The sequence below is a fragment of the Anabas testudineus genome, chromosome 5 (genome assembly GCF_900324465.2).
Source record: "Anabas testudineus chromosome 5, fAnaTes1.2, whole genome shotgun sequence".
Lineage (NCBI taxonomy): Eukaryota > Metazoa > Chordata > Actinopteri > Anabantiformes > Anabantidae > Anabas > Anabas testudineus.
In genome coordinates this window covers 14,154,784-14,166,759 of record NC_046614.1, presented here as the reverse complement: position 1 = coordinate 14,166,759, position 11,976 = coordinate 14,154,784, and the positions used below count along the sequence as shown (strand labels likewise).

Genomic DNA, 11,976 nt, shown 5'->3' with positions numbered 1-11,976 from the left:
TTATTGCGGCAGACTTTCATACGGGCTTCATCATGACTTTGACTACATGTCCCAGAGTGCAGCGCAACTTTATTTGCGTGTGTTACATAAAATAAGGTATTTCCTGTTGGTGTTGCTGTCAGCCCGATAGAGGTTCCTGTCTTATATCAGCCTGTTTTGTTTTTACGTCGTTATTCAACCAACACTTTGTAGCAGCTGAGACTTTTTCGTGACTTTGTTTTTACCGCGACGTTAAACAGCAGCTGTGACCTGTAAATAAGGTAAAGTTGTTAATTAACGTAGATCAACAATGTGAACTAAGGTTACTGAGCTTGTAACTAACGACAGCCAGGTGTTAGTTACCTGCTTTTATAGAAAGCAGCAGAGCGACTGTATCAGGTCTGTTTTGCTCTGTTTTAACCCTTAGTTCAGATTAGCTCTCATATTAAAGCAAAGGTTTTCATGAGCAGGTGAGGTAACATGTTCAGCTTCTCTATACCTGCTTGTTATGACCTCTTGGGTAAAAGGTTGGTTACATCCTGTTACAGAGGTCACACACAGACAAGTGACCAATTAAAAGAAACCAAAATATCCTGTAATTGACATTGAAATTGTACAAATTCTGCAGGATCCCTGTTTCTAGCCGTCACTGACTCTCAGTGGAGGAACATGTGATTTTGTTTATACCCATCTGCACTGTATTTTTCCAGATGCAGATGAGACTGCCATGGCGGACCCTCACACTACACACAACACCTGTAAGGAGAGCATCCTCAGTCCCTGCAAGTGTGTTGAACTTTGTCCCTGCCTGCAACACCACTGATGCACACTCACTGGACCTGCTGCAGGATTTTGTGTCCCAAGCCAGACGCCTGTTTGTTATCAGTGGGGCAGGACTTTCCACAGAGTCAGGGATCCCCGATTACCGTTCAGAGGGTGTCGGGCTGTATGCCCGCACTGACAGACGACCCATGCAGCATGCAGAGTTTGTTCGCAGTGCAAAGTCCCGCCAGCGTTACTGGGCCAGGAACTTTGTCGGATGGCCCCAGTTCTCGTCCCACCAGCCAAACACTGCACACAAAGCCCTGCAACAATGGGAGGAGAAGGGGAAGCTGCACTGGCTGGTCACACAAAATGTGGATGCACTTCACTCAAAAGCAGGACAGAAAAGAATGACTGAGCTTCATGGCTGCACCCACAGGTGTGAAAATATCTGACATGTCTGGGTCTTCAGTGGTCAAATAAATTAAGATAATTTGCTTGAAAAAAAAGTTTAAATGGTGCATGTAAAAGTCCTTCACTGAAATTGTCAGGAAACAGAAATATGTGAAATTATCAGCATCATAAATCTAGAAGTATCTGTGGGGGGCATCACCAAGTTGCAGACAGATTATGTTTTGAGTGAATTGACCCTTTAAGTCAGTTTACACAGGTACTAAAATATTTAAAAATGTGAAAGATTATTTTGCACGTGTGTCCTCAGGGTGCTGTGTCTAGGCTGTGGAGTCATCTCAGCGAGGGAGCAGCTCCAGAGGAGATTTGTAGCACTAAATCCGGACTGGGGAGCTCAAGCAGGCGCTGTGGCTCCAGATGGTGATGTCTTCTTGGACGACGAGCAGGTTCTCCATTTCAGAGTCCCTTCCTGTGAGGACTGTGGAGGAATACTGAAGCCTGATGTCACTTTTTTTGGAGACAATGTGAACAAAGCAACGGTGCAGTTTGTGCAGGACAGACTGGCAGAGTCGGACGCCGTGCTTGTTGTGGGGTCCTCCTTACAGGTAGGTTTTGGAAAAATGCACCATTGTTAAAAAAACAGAAACCTTCATTCCGTCCCTTTTATCTTATCTTATTTTTTATCCCACAGGTGTACTCAGGCTACAGGTTTGTACTGGCAGCAAGCGACAGGAAATTGCCAATTGCCATTTTGAACATTGGACTTACGAGAGCAGACCACCTGGCCAAACTGAAAGTGAGCGGCCGCTGTGGTGAAGTGCTGTCCGTCATTCATCCCTTCTGACTGCCGTACGGTTTAGAAACTCTGGATTCAACCTAAAAAACTACCTCAGATTTAACAACGTAACAGCCGACTTCAGGTTTATTTAAGCTGTTTTTTTAGTAAAAGGAGACAGAAGCCTCTTCACTTCTGTGTATGAAATAATCCGTTTTTCCACATGCTGTGTGCAGAACAACAGAATGGTACTCAGACAAAAACAGTAAAAATCTTGGTAATGCAACTTCTCTGCACGCAATAGATCCCACAAACAAACAGACTCTTATTTTTTTAAGAGGAAAAAAAGGATTCAGACTTGACTGTATCTGTCGTGTCACTGCTGCTGTAGTATTTGCTACCATAGATTGGGAGGGATTTGAGCGATGGAGGCATAGTTTATCATCATGTTTTTATATATTGTGCTGCTAAGATTGATGATCCATTTTGAATGCTAACAAAATCAGGAGAATGGACTTTGTGACAGTTTGTTAATATAGCTACAAGTTAGAGGCTTGAGACTATTTGTTCAGCAAACACTGAACCAGGACATCATGTTTTACTGAAATTATTTTTCCTGTATTTAAAATGTCATGACAACAAATCAGTCTTTTAGTGCATTTAAATAAATTATTTTAACGTGTGTCAAGACGTATTCTATCATTCACCACAAACTTAAATTTAAAGTATTTTCTTAAAAACTTCTTCACTCTAGTTCTGAAAAGTGTTTGCTCATGTTTTTCCTTGGTCTTACTCTACATACCCAAGTATGTAGACACATCTTTGTAATACTCAATGCAATAGTTTGTTTTAAATTATTTTTAATAATTTTTCTACAATGTTTTTAGCCACGTCCATCATTACTTGAAGAAAGTACTGACACCAAGGGTTTAAATCTTTTTGATCAGATTTGTCACCATTAACCATTCAGAGCACCACTGCACTTAGTCATGAAAGTCCACATATTTCATAACGGTTTATTGTAAAGACGTGAATCACAAACAGACTGAGGGCAGAGTGACTGTCATTTGACAAACTGTAAGATCCTTTAGGGCATTTTGTTTCTGAAAGTTTTCTTGTAAACGAAGCCTCCAGTACTCCAGGTTGGAGTGCGTCTCTTCATGCAGAACATCTGGAATGCTAAAAGAGTACAGACAACATTTGTGACCTGCAGCATCTGCCTGCCATGTTGCTGCAGCTGTAGTCACCATCAGGGGAGTCATAGACAGACAGTTTTCAAAGCTCTTGGTCTGATCAAACCAATAGGTGACAGGAAAACCCAGTAAAAGACCAAAGACAGTGCACAGATTCCACTGGTGACATTCCTCCCCAACATAAAGATGTTTCTCAGCCTCCATCAGTTCTTCAGACTCTCTCAGAAGAAGCAATAAATCTTGTATTATGCTCTTTAGCTCGGCTGTCAGAGGATCAGCGATGATGGGCTTCTCCAGTGAGTGACCGACGTCAATCACAGCCACACTGCTGCCACAAAGCGCCTGTTCTAGGTTTGATATTACTGTAACTGGGTTCAAAATAAGACTGCTTCCATTTAAATCCAAAGTAAGAAGTGATTTGGACACAAGCTGGGAAGTCTGCAGTGAACTCAAATACTGCTGCACCTGCTCTGCGCTGGCACTGTTACTGTCATAAAGCAGAGCGGGCTTTAAGCCCAAATCAACAGCCAAGACCTGAACGGCCAGTTCTATACTCTGACGAACAGACAGAGATTTTTTGCCAACACAAAGACATTTACGAGCTGAAGCGAAAAAGAGCTCCTGAGTAGACATACTGCAGCTGCAGAAGTCACACGATTCAATAGACAAATGTACCAAATAATGCACCTCGGTAACTAGACATATTTTAAAGATATTTAAACATTAAATTAAAGCTACTTCAAAATCTATAAGACATCAAGAAGAGAGACACTGATTGTTTTTTTGTTTTCTTCAGGTCATCAACACTGACTTAAAAAAAAACAAAGTAAAAGTGATTTCTAATTCGGGATGAGGTGCCTTCAAAATATAAAAGTTTTATGATCATATATTCATATCCCTTGTTTCTTCACCGTTGGACCAAGACACCTAAAAGACAATGATAAGAAAAAGATATTAATTAAAAATGTGTTTAACTCAGTTAGAAATTTGCTCTGCATACGAACTGAAGTTCACTATAGCTGTGATCAGAGAATCTGCTCATTAACCAGAAGCACAAACAGAGACGCTCCCTCACCATCATCCTGGTTTTAGTGGGGCTGTGTTGTGACCAGGTTATGTAACAGGCTGAGGAGACATCAGGTCAAAATCTGACAAGTTTCTTGCAACCCAAACACCAGCCGCAAACAGACCCAGGTTGACCAGAAGATTCCTGAAAAACAAAAGGAGATGAGTATATTCACTGGGTTAGAAATGGTTTATTTTCGGAAACTTAAAGCTTTAAGCAAAGATCACATAGACTGTAGGACTGGGTCATATGAAAATAAAAATACTACACAGCCACTATGGCCAGATTAACTTCACAGGGGGCCCTGGAGAAAAGAACTAAATGTGCAGTGCCCAATAAAACATCCTTACTTTAAATCCACACCAGTACTGTATATGTGAAACAAAAATCAAACTAGGATATTGTGAATGTTTCACAGACAATGGAGCCATCACTGAGCAGGATGACATGCAACTAAGAACTTTCTGAAGACATACTATTCCTAAACATGAACATATTCAAATATCCCTTGAAATTATGGTTTTATTTATTAACATACAACTAAGCAAGTGCAGAACTGCACATTTAGTTATAAAATAATAGACTAATAATACTAACTAATAGCGAATAATAGACATGTCCATCATGATTTATAAAGGTCGTTTCTTTAAAGGATTTAATTTTGTTCTATCAAACTGTTGAAAACACAAACGCAACAAATCTCAACTTCTTGGAAAAAAATTAACTAGAGGTCGTTTGGTGTCTTTTCTTTGTGAACAAATAAAACATTATGAGACTAGTTGGCTTTGTGTCAAGTAATTAACCCTATTTATTCATTTTTATAGTAGTTTTTCTACATAAATCCGAGAGGGACGAGACAAGGACAAATCACCCCCTTGATGCCGTAGTGTGCTAACGTTAGCTACGCGGCTAACGACCACACAGTTCACATACAAATCATTAATCCACATTAACTCACCTCCTGAAGTCGTTTCTGTCTGCTGCGAACCTACACGCCGAGCTGAACCAGTCGACCACACTGGATGAAGAGCCCTTTTTCACGTTTGGTCCGCTCATCTTGCTAAAATGCGGCGTTTAACGACAGCTGCAGCAACGAGGGGAACGGACCGGCGGAGGAAGAGTTTAGATGTGACACCGGTACGGCATCCGATAAAGCTCAGACCTCAGACGTCCGCGTTGAACGCGATTATTAATACATGTCCGAAGATGTCTGCGACCAGATACCGTCGGTTTTTAAAGCTTTGTGAGGAATGGCCCCGAGACGACGGCAAGAAAGTCCGCGATTTGGGGACGTTTCTGCGACAGAGAGTAGCTTCGGCCTTTCGTGAGGGCGAAAACACACAGGTAAAGGTTTTAACGTTACACAGGCTACGAGCTAAGCTAATGTTAAGAGGGAAGCGACCTTCACTGTTCAGACTGAGTGGGTTCGAGAAGCAGCTGAACAGGATCCTGCTGCTGAATGTCAACAAGTTCATGCAGTTATTTATTGTCCACAATGACAGATGTGAAGCATCTGTATCTGTATTGTTAGACGTGGGTACTTCAGTTTCATGATGCTTCACACTCCAGTATGTTTCAGAGGTAAATACTGCACTTTATTAGATACATATATACATGCAGGATTAGTTTCTGGTTAAGTTTCAGATTATTTTCTGGTTCTTTCAAGTCAATTGAAGTTTAATAACTGGAAACCTATAGTACACTTGCTCAGGTACTTCAATGCCATTATGCTTAAACAGTTAGATTTTATGATTTATATTTCACTATACTGTATGTCAGAAAAATATTGTACTTTTTATTTCACTAAGTTCATTTTGGGACTAGTTATTATTGTTATTGTTGTCTGATTGGTGAATTATTTTTCTAACTAAATCTCAAGTGTTTGTGTAAACATACTTTATTGTATTAAACAAATAATTTCAAATCCTAACCTGAATTATTATAGCACACAATAAAAGTATTTCTTTTTTTAATTTTAAAAGTAATTTTTATCAATTGGCGTTTTTTCCTCCAGATCTCAGATCCAGAGAAGTGCGACCAGATGTATGAAAGTTTGGCTCGTCTCAACGGGAACTTTTACAGACAGCGGGTAAGAAAACATTCAAATAGCTCGAGTGGTTTTCAAGCTAAATCTGCTGCATCTGTGAAAATTAATATTTTTCTCGTATCAGTTTCTCCCTGTTTGCTTGATGACTTTAAAATCTATTTTGTAGTTGATACAAAGGTTTCATTAGTGTTGTGCTAGAAAATTAAATTAGATTGTTTACGAACAGAATGATTATTGACACTGAATTTAAACTAGAAGGCTACAAACATGGGCTGGTAGATCATCTGTCTCCCTCTTCTGGATGACTTGAGACTAATGCAAACATCTCTGTCAATTCACTCAGTTTCCTCGTGTGAGAGACACAAGCTTTACTGGAGTTACAGTGGAAGAATGTAAAGTGCTCCTGTCAGGTATCACAATATCGCACGTTGCACGTTCATCACTATTTATGAAGCACATTGATTTATTTAGTTTTCATTTTACAGGGAATATGCAACACATGGATGATGAAAAAAAGGGTTTGTGGAAGACGTTAATGGAAAGATTCTCCAAATCCTCAGAAGATGTTCCAGAGAAAACTCCTGAAAAATAACTTTTTTCACTTTAATCTTTTTCCATTAGTTGCATAGAAATAAAGCTTCTTGTTTGGTATCTGTATGGAGCACTGTATTGTTAGGTCTATAATGAATTGAACAAAATATTTTATTATTTTGTTGTGCTCATTTTACAGCATCTGGCTTTCACAGTGATCAAGGTACAAATACAGATGTGAATGAGAAATATTGTCATGTCAAACATGGTTTTAGTTTTTTAACTGTTTTAAACGGAATTCTGAACAAGTTAAGATGTGAACAAAAATAAATCCGATCTAAACAGGCACATCGCTGTTCATATTAATTTAGAGGCAGATAATTAAAAATATCTGAACATTTAACTAGAACATGTTGGCAGTGCTCTGAGCTGCAGAGTATTTAGTTCGTTGTCTATTATTTCAAGTAGATTATAATTTACTGAAACTTTATTTGGGTCACCCTCTTGCCTTTGTTGTGGAAATAACGGCTAAATGATAAATTCAAGTGAAATCTTACAGCAATAACTACAATACAAGATTTTCTTTATTATTAATGCACATGTGGGACATTCTACATAACAGTGCATTTTGTTTTACACTTGAAAAACACAGGTTGTTTTAAAAATCCACAAGATATCAATTTGATCATTGAGCCTCATCATTATAGCATTTTTTTGTGTCCAGTACAGATGTTGATGAATTCTGATGCAAACAAAGCAGCTTGTTTACAGCTGAACGTTAAATCACAGCTCACGTGAATCGCTGCCAGTTCAGCCGCAGCAACAAAACTACATTTCTAGAACAAACTGACCTCATCGTAACATTTTAAAGAACTGTTGCACACCGGGAATGAATGAATATTGTCATAGAAAGTGGTGACGTTTTATAGGAAGAAAAAGATTGTCAACATTCAAATGATTCAAATTTAAGGATGTTTCTTCACAGCACACAGGATTGCCTCCTACTCTTTCTTCTTCTCAGGGTTGTCTCTCCATACACAGTAGTTGAGGGAGGTGGCAAGGCACAGCCAGGACAGGTAGGGCACCATGAGCAGAAAGGCAGTGCGGTTGATGGAATACCAAGACCACATGGTGGCTGCGACGGTCCCATTGAGAAGAAGAAGCTCAATCATTGCCTAAATTGGGCAAAGACAGGACGTTTAATAGACAGCGGTGCAGGAGACTGTGCTGGAAAACTCGCTACACGTCCCCTAACATATCCTATAGGACATCCCAGTTCCAAGAATTATTATTATGTGCTCAACGTACCCATTTAAGCTTGTGTGCGCCAAAGAAAATAGGAGTCCAGGCCCAGTTCAGAGACAACTGCAGCCCATAAAGTCCAAGTGGAACCAGTGCATCCTCAGTGAAACCTCCAAGTTCTTTCCAAATCAGGTAGGAGCCAAACCTGCGTAATTCACAACAGGACAATATAGACGAGCACAGTGCGATACAGGGAACAGGAAACTGCAGGTCAACATGATGCTTACCCCATGCCTGTGTACAAGCACGTCCACGCTACTGGGAACGCTGCATTTGGTGGACACCAGGATGGTTTCTGCAGGGCTGTGTACCAGGTCTTCACCTCTCTGCGCGTGACGTAACCTCCGTACAAACCCCCCAGGTGTGGCAGGGCCGTCAGTCCGATCATAGGCAGCCACATATTCTGTGAAATGAGCAGGATGCATCACAGCTGTTTAACATCTGCTAGGAGCAGGTAGGAAACACTGCTTAGTGACTCTGTCAGATTAGTAAAGAGTAAGTTAAATCTACAAAAACTGTTCATCACTATGAGCTTTTATTTTAGTCTGTGAGAAACCAAACCACAGTGAAGAAGAACCACGAGTGCTTCAGGTCTGTCTCACTATCTCTGACCACCTCCATCACCACTGATGGGTGTGGTTGGGTGTGGTGGCATGTGCGCTTAGTGGCACCCCCGACAGTGATGCAACATGAACCTGGAGACCACATGATCATCAGTGTAGGTAGGTGAAAAGTGAAACCAGCAGGGAAGTTTTTACAGCTCATTACGTGACATTTTAAAACTGAACACAGCTCTGACATGTTCACAGTTTCTGCAAGAGCAACACGAGCAGCCGCTCTTCACTCTGCTGCCAGCTCTGTTTTGTTTCTGCTCCTCTCCTGGGGGAAATATCCGTTTACCTGCTCAATGCTCCACTGTGTTCACCAGCTGTCTGCTGCTTTTTCACATCTTTTAGAGCTAATTTGTGCACCGAGTTCAGAGAGAATGAATCAAAACGATAAACTTGAAGACTCTGCAAAGCTGCTGCAGTCCTGGATTTTACACACAAGCATTTGCATACAACTAATGACGTAATTCATATAAAAATATTCATTACATCTGTTTTAAACTCGCAAAGAAAGACACAGATATATTCAATGAGCTATGAGAGAGCTATTTTAGGGTAGTTCAGATCTACTGGAGATTTTTCCAACATGATAACTTCACTTCAAGCTGCAGACATTTCTTAAATCACATGAAGCTGTGAGCCAAATCTTAGGCGTTTTGAAGATTATTATTATTATTATTATTACATAAGTATTTTAAGAACATGCAATAAAAGCTTTCGAAATTAGCTATTACTGTTTGGTAAAACCTTAAGACCACATAACACCATTCTTTCTAATACATACACAGCTTTTCTATTGGAGCTGCAGGTTACTCACCGCTCTCTCAGTTATCTCCTCGCCACAGTATGTAACGCTACGATGAAAGGTGGTGTGAAGCTACACAACTGCAGCCGAGTGCTCCAGCATGCTGTGGTACCGTGATATAAGTTAGTTGAACGTCTTATCTCGGCTGTCACCCTCCTCGGACACTCCCAGCCTGCGCTGCGCTGCGCTGCGCACGGAGCCAAACGACGTCGGTCACCAGGACAAAACCAAGAGTCCCTGTAGCATTTGGCGATTAAATAAATATGTTGTGTAACGCCACAGTGGCTCAAAGGTCAAAACTACATACGCTTATACATTACCTTTGTTTCCTGCACGGCCTGTTTTAACACGTTTCCTCCTCGCTGCTTACAAAACGCACACAGCTGGAGACGTGACTGGAGACGCGACGGCGCAGATTACAAAACCGGAGCTCCCCCCCCCCTCTCTCTCATAACCAGCTCCAGCTCCACTTGTGCAACGTCCCTTTCCCCAGTTCCTGAAACTGAACTGTGTTTTTCCTGCAGGTGAATCTCCACAGACACGTTCAAGTGTTTTGCATGTTAAATATTCGAAGGTCATTTTGGTTAAACAAGCTAAATAGGACAGAAACAACAAAGTAAAAATGGTGCTGGGTACTTTATATATATCCATAATAATACATCATCATTTACTGGTTGAATATGTTTTGCAGGACTCTGCACCTGCAAAAAGTTACTAGTGACTTAAACTCTAAAATAAAAATAGCATATCAGCATATAGTGTAATGTAAACGTCACATAAAGTGGAAGTACTTCAGTGAAGTAAAAGTACCTCAAAATTGTACTTAAGTACAGTTCAGTAAATGTATTTAGTTTACTAGTTGTGTGTAATTCAGGATTCACTACATCACACGACTTTACTCAGATCATGCATTGAGCATCAAGTACACAGCAAAACATAAAAAACGAGTAGGACAGGACAGACAAGACCAAACAGCAACACTGTACACAGTGGTGACAAGTGGCACTGGTCATGTGTAACACTGGATGAGCTTTGTGTTGTGTCATAACGTCGCCACAGAAGCAGAAGCAGTGTTCAGAGTTCAAGACATAAAGCAGGGAGGGATTTTTCATGTAAATTGGATTTTGGGACAGACTTTAATCAGGGTTGGGTGGTGCAGGTCTTGTAGAAGGTTATTATGACAAAGTCACGATCAATTTCTAGAGTCCAGGAGATAATGAAGGAAATGTTAGTGCTTTTTGAAGTTGATCTGAAATACTCACCAGCATCAAGTCAATTAAACTTCTGGGATATTGATCTGGTCAGATAAGTAGCAGAGGGGGTCGTTAATCAGATTCAGCTGCTTTGGTGTTAATGAATTAACAACAGGTGAACTAGAGGAGCAACAATGAGACGACCCCCAAGACAGGAATGGATTTACAGGTGGAGGACACCAACACTTTCCCCCCTCTTCATCTTCTCTGACAGCATAGCATGAGGCGATACCTGGTCCCTACAGAGGTTAAACAGGTGGTCCAACCCCTCCAGGATGTCACATCAGTGCCACTGTCAGAAGGTTTGCTGTGTCCCCCAGCACAGTGTCAAAAACATAGAGGAGATTTCAGGAAACAGACTGGACAGGGCCATAGAAAGTCCTGAACCCATCAACAGGACCGGTATCTGTTGTGTAAGGAGGATGAGAATGAGCACTGTCAGAGCCACTACTGACTACAGAGCTACAAAATGAGCTCCAGCAGGTCACTGGTGTGAATGTTTCTGACTAAACAATCAGATACAGACTTCATGAGGGTCATGTCCAGAGGACCGGATGTCCTCTAGTGGGCGATGTGCTCACTGCCTGACACCATAGAGCTTCATTAGCATTTGCCATAGAGAATGGGCAGGTCCACCACCGGAGCCCTGTGCTTTTCACTGATGACAGTAGGTTCATCCTGATCCAGATCTGGGAGGAGATATTCTAGAGAGATATTCTAGGACAACCCGTCGTCTCATTAGGAGCATGACCCGACATTGTCATGCATTCAAGGACATGACGTCCATCCATACTACTGAGGAGCATCTTGAGTTGCTGCAATGAAATTTCAGTAAAATGCAACTAACCTCATTTCTTCACTTTGATTCTCAGGGTGTCTTTGAATTCAGCCCCCTGGTGGTCGATAAGTTTCATTTCCATTTACTTACACATCACCCAGTCCATATCAGTAGAAATATCTAGAATGATTTTTTCCCCATTGAGATCTGATGTGTTACTTTATTTTTTTTTGAGCAGCCTATAATAATATAAGTAGCCTGTAAGGTAATTACGATTATTAATTAAAGTGCCCGTATTTAGGTTCCCAAAGTGTGTCTGTACACTGTCATGCTGAAAAGCTGTGTAGATTGATAAATAGTCTGAACATGTGTGTGAACAGACTGGGACTGGATCCCAGACACTCGACAATACGTCATTTTGAGTGCAAACTTTAACATTTTAAAACCACTCGGGGACTAGTTTCTG

At 40.9% G+C, this 11,976-nt stretch overlaps 5 protein-coding genes across 5 annotated transcripts; 2 read left to right on the top strand and 3 right to left on the bottom strand.

Moving 5' to 3' along the window:
- The first annotated feature begins 117 nt into the window (after nucleotides 1–117).
- On the top strand, nucleotides 118–2,600 carry sirt4 (sirtuin 4). The gene is made up of 4 exons (XM_026347042.1): nucleotides 118–260; nucleotides 690–1,180; nucleotides 1,463–1,757; nucleotides 1,844–2,600. Exons 2-4 carry the CDS (start codon nucleotides 690–692, stop codon nucleotides 1,994–1,996), a joined length of 939 nt encoding a protein of 312 aa, XP_026202827.1. The 5' UTR covers nucleotides 118–260; the 3' UTR covers nucleotides 1,997–2,600.
- Nucleotides 2,601–2,929: 329 nt separating this feature from the next.
- c5h1orf74 (chromosome 5 C1orf74 homolog) lies at nucleotides 2,930–3,786 on the bottom strand. Its single transcript, XM_026348783.1, has one exon. It carries the CDS (start codon nucleotides 3,751–3,753, stop codon nucleotides 2,962–2,964), a length of 792 nt encoding a protein of 263 aa, XP_026204568.1. The 5' UTR covers nucleotides 3,754–3,786; the 3' UTR covers nucleotides 2,930–2,961.
- Nucleotides 3,787–3,903: 117 nt separating this feature from the next.
- tomm6 (translocase of outer mitochondrial membrane 6 homolog (yeast)) lies at nucleotides 3,904–5,281 on the bottom strand. The gene is made up of 3 exons (XM_026348787.1): nucleotides 5,145–5,281; nucleotides 4,196–4,330; nucleotides 3,904–4,047 (listed from the first exon to the last, which is right to left on the bottom strand). Exons 1-2 carry the CDS (start codon nucleotides 5,240–5,242, stop codon nucleotides 4,234–4,236), a joined length of 195 nt encoding a protein of 64 aa, XP_026204572.1. The 5' UTR covers nucleotides 5,243–5,281; the 3' UTR covers nucleotides 3,904–4,047; nucleotides 4,196–4,233.
- LOC113154528 (ubiquinol-cytochrome-c reductase complex assembly factor 2) lies at nucleotides 5,242–7,112 on the top strand. Its single transcript, XM_026348784.1, has 4 exons — nucleotides 5,242–5,530; nucleotides 6,201–6,275; nucleotides 6,577–6,643; nucleotides 6,719–7,112. The coding sequence occupies exons 1-4, from the start codon at nucleotides 5,252–5,254 to the stop codon at nucleotides 6,823–6,825; spliced, it is 528 nt and encodes a 175-aa protein (XP_026204569.1). The 5' UTR covers nucleotides 5,242–5,251; the 3' UTR covers nucleotides 6,826–7,112.
- A 218-nt stretch (nucleotides 7,113–7,330) lies between these two features.
- On the bottom strand, nucleotides 7,331–9,926 carry tspo (translocator protein). The gene is made up of 5 exons (XM_026348785.1): nucleotides 9,800–9,926; nucleotides 9,492–9,716; nucleotides 8,294–8,469; nucleotides 8,073–8,211; nucleotides 7,331–7,939 (listed from the first exon to the last, which is right to left on the bottom strand). The coding sequence occupies exons 3-5, from the start codon at nucleotides 8,464–8,466 to the stop codon at nucleotides 7,766–7,768; spliced, it is 486 nt and encodes a 161-aa protein (XP_026204570.1). The 5' UTR covers nucleotides 8,467–8,469; nucleotides 9,492–9,716; nucleotides 9,800–9,926; the 3' UTR covers nucleotides 7,331–7,765.
- Between the last annotated feature and the right edge of the window lie 2,050 nt (nucleotides 9,927–11,976).

What these genes read in the sequence shown, in the direction of transcription:
- c5h1orf74 (XM_026348783.1), bottom strand. Translation starts at nt 3,753, where the DNA reads ATGTCTACTCAGGAGCTCTTTTTCGCTTCAGCTCGTAAATGTCTTTGT.
- tomm6 (XM_026348787.1), bottom strand. Translation starts at nt 5,242, where the DNA reads ATGAGCGGACCAAACGTGAAAAAGGGCTCTTCATCCAGTGTGGTCGAC. An exon ending in GACAGAAACGACTTCAGGAG is followed by an intron (nt 4,331 to 5,144) that starts GTGAGTTAATGT and finishes TTTGTTTTTCAG; the next exon opens with GAATCTTCTGGTCAACCTGG.
- tspo (XM_026348785.1), bottom strand. Translation starts at nt 8,466, where the DNA reads ATGTGGCTGCCTATGATCGGACTGACGGCCCTGCCACACCTGGGGGGT. An exon ending in TGCTTGTACACAGGCATGGG is followed by an intron (nt 8,212 to 8,293) that starts GTAAGCATCATG and finishes TGAATTACGCAG; the next exon opens with GTTTGGCTCCTACCTGATTT. An exon ending in GCGCACACAAGCTTAAATGG is followed by an intron (nt 7,940 to 8,072) that starts GTACGTTGAGCA and finishes TGCCCAATTTAG; the next exon opens with GCAATGATTGAGCTTCTTCT.
- sirt4 (XM_026347042.1), top strand. Translation starts at nt 690, where the DNA reads ATGCAGATGAGACTGCCATGGCGGACCCTCACACTACACACAACACCT. An exon ending in CTTCATGGCTGCACCCACAG is followed by an intron (nt 1,181 to 1,462) that starts GTGTGAAAATAT and finishes GTGTGTCCTCAG; the next exon opens with GGTGCTGTGTCTAGGCTGTG. An exon ending in TTGTGGGGTCCTCCTTACAG is followed by an intron (nt 1,758 to 1,843) that starts GTAGGTTTTGGA and finishes TTTATCCCACAG; the next exon opens with GTGTACTCAGGCTACAGGTT.
- LOC113154528 (XM_026348784.1), top strand. Translation starts at nt 5,252, where the DNA reads ATGCGGCGTTTAACGACAGCTGCAGCAACGAGGGGAACGGACCGGCGG. An exon ending in GTGAGGGCGAAAACACACAG is followed by an intron (nt 5,531 to 6,200) that starts GTAAAGGTTTTA and finishes TTTTTCCTCCAG; the next exon opens with ATCTCAGATCCAGAGAAGTG. An exon ending in ATGTAAAGTGCTCCTGTCAG is followed by an intron (nt 6,644 to 6,718) that starts GTATCACAATAT and finishes TTCATTTTACAG; the next exon opens with GGAATATGCAACACATGGAT.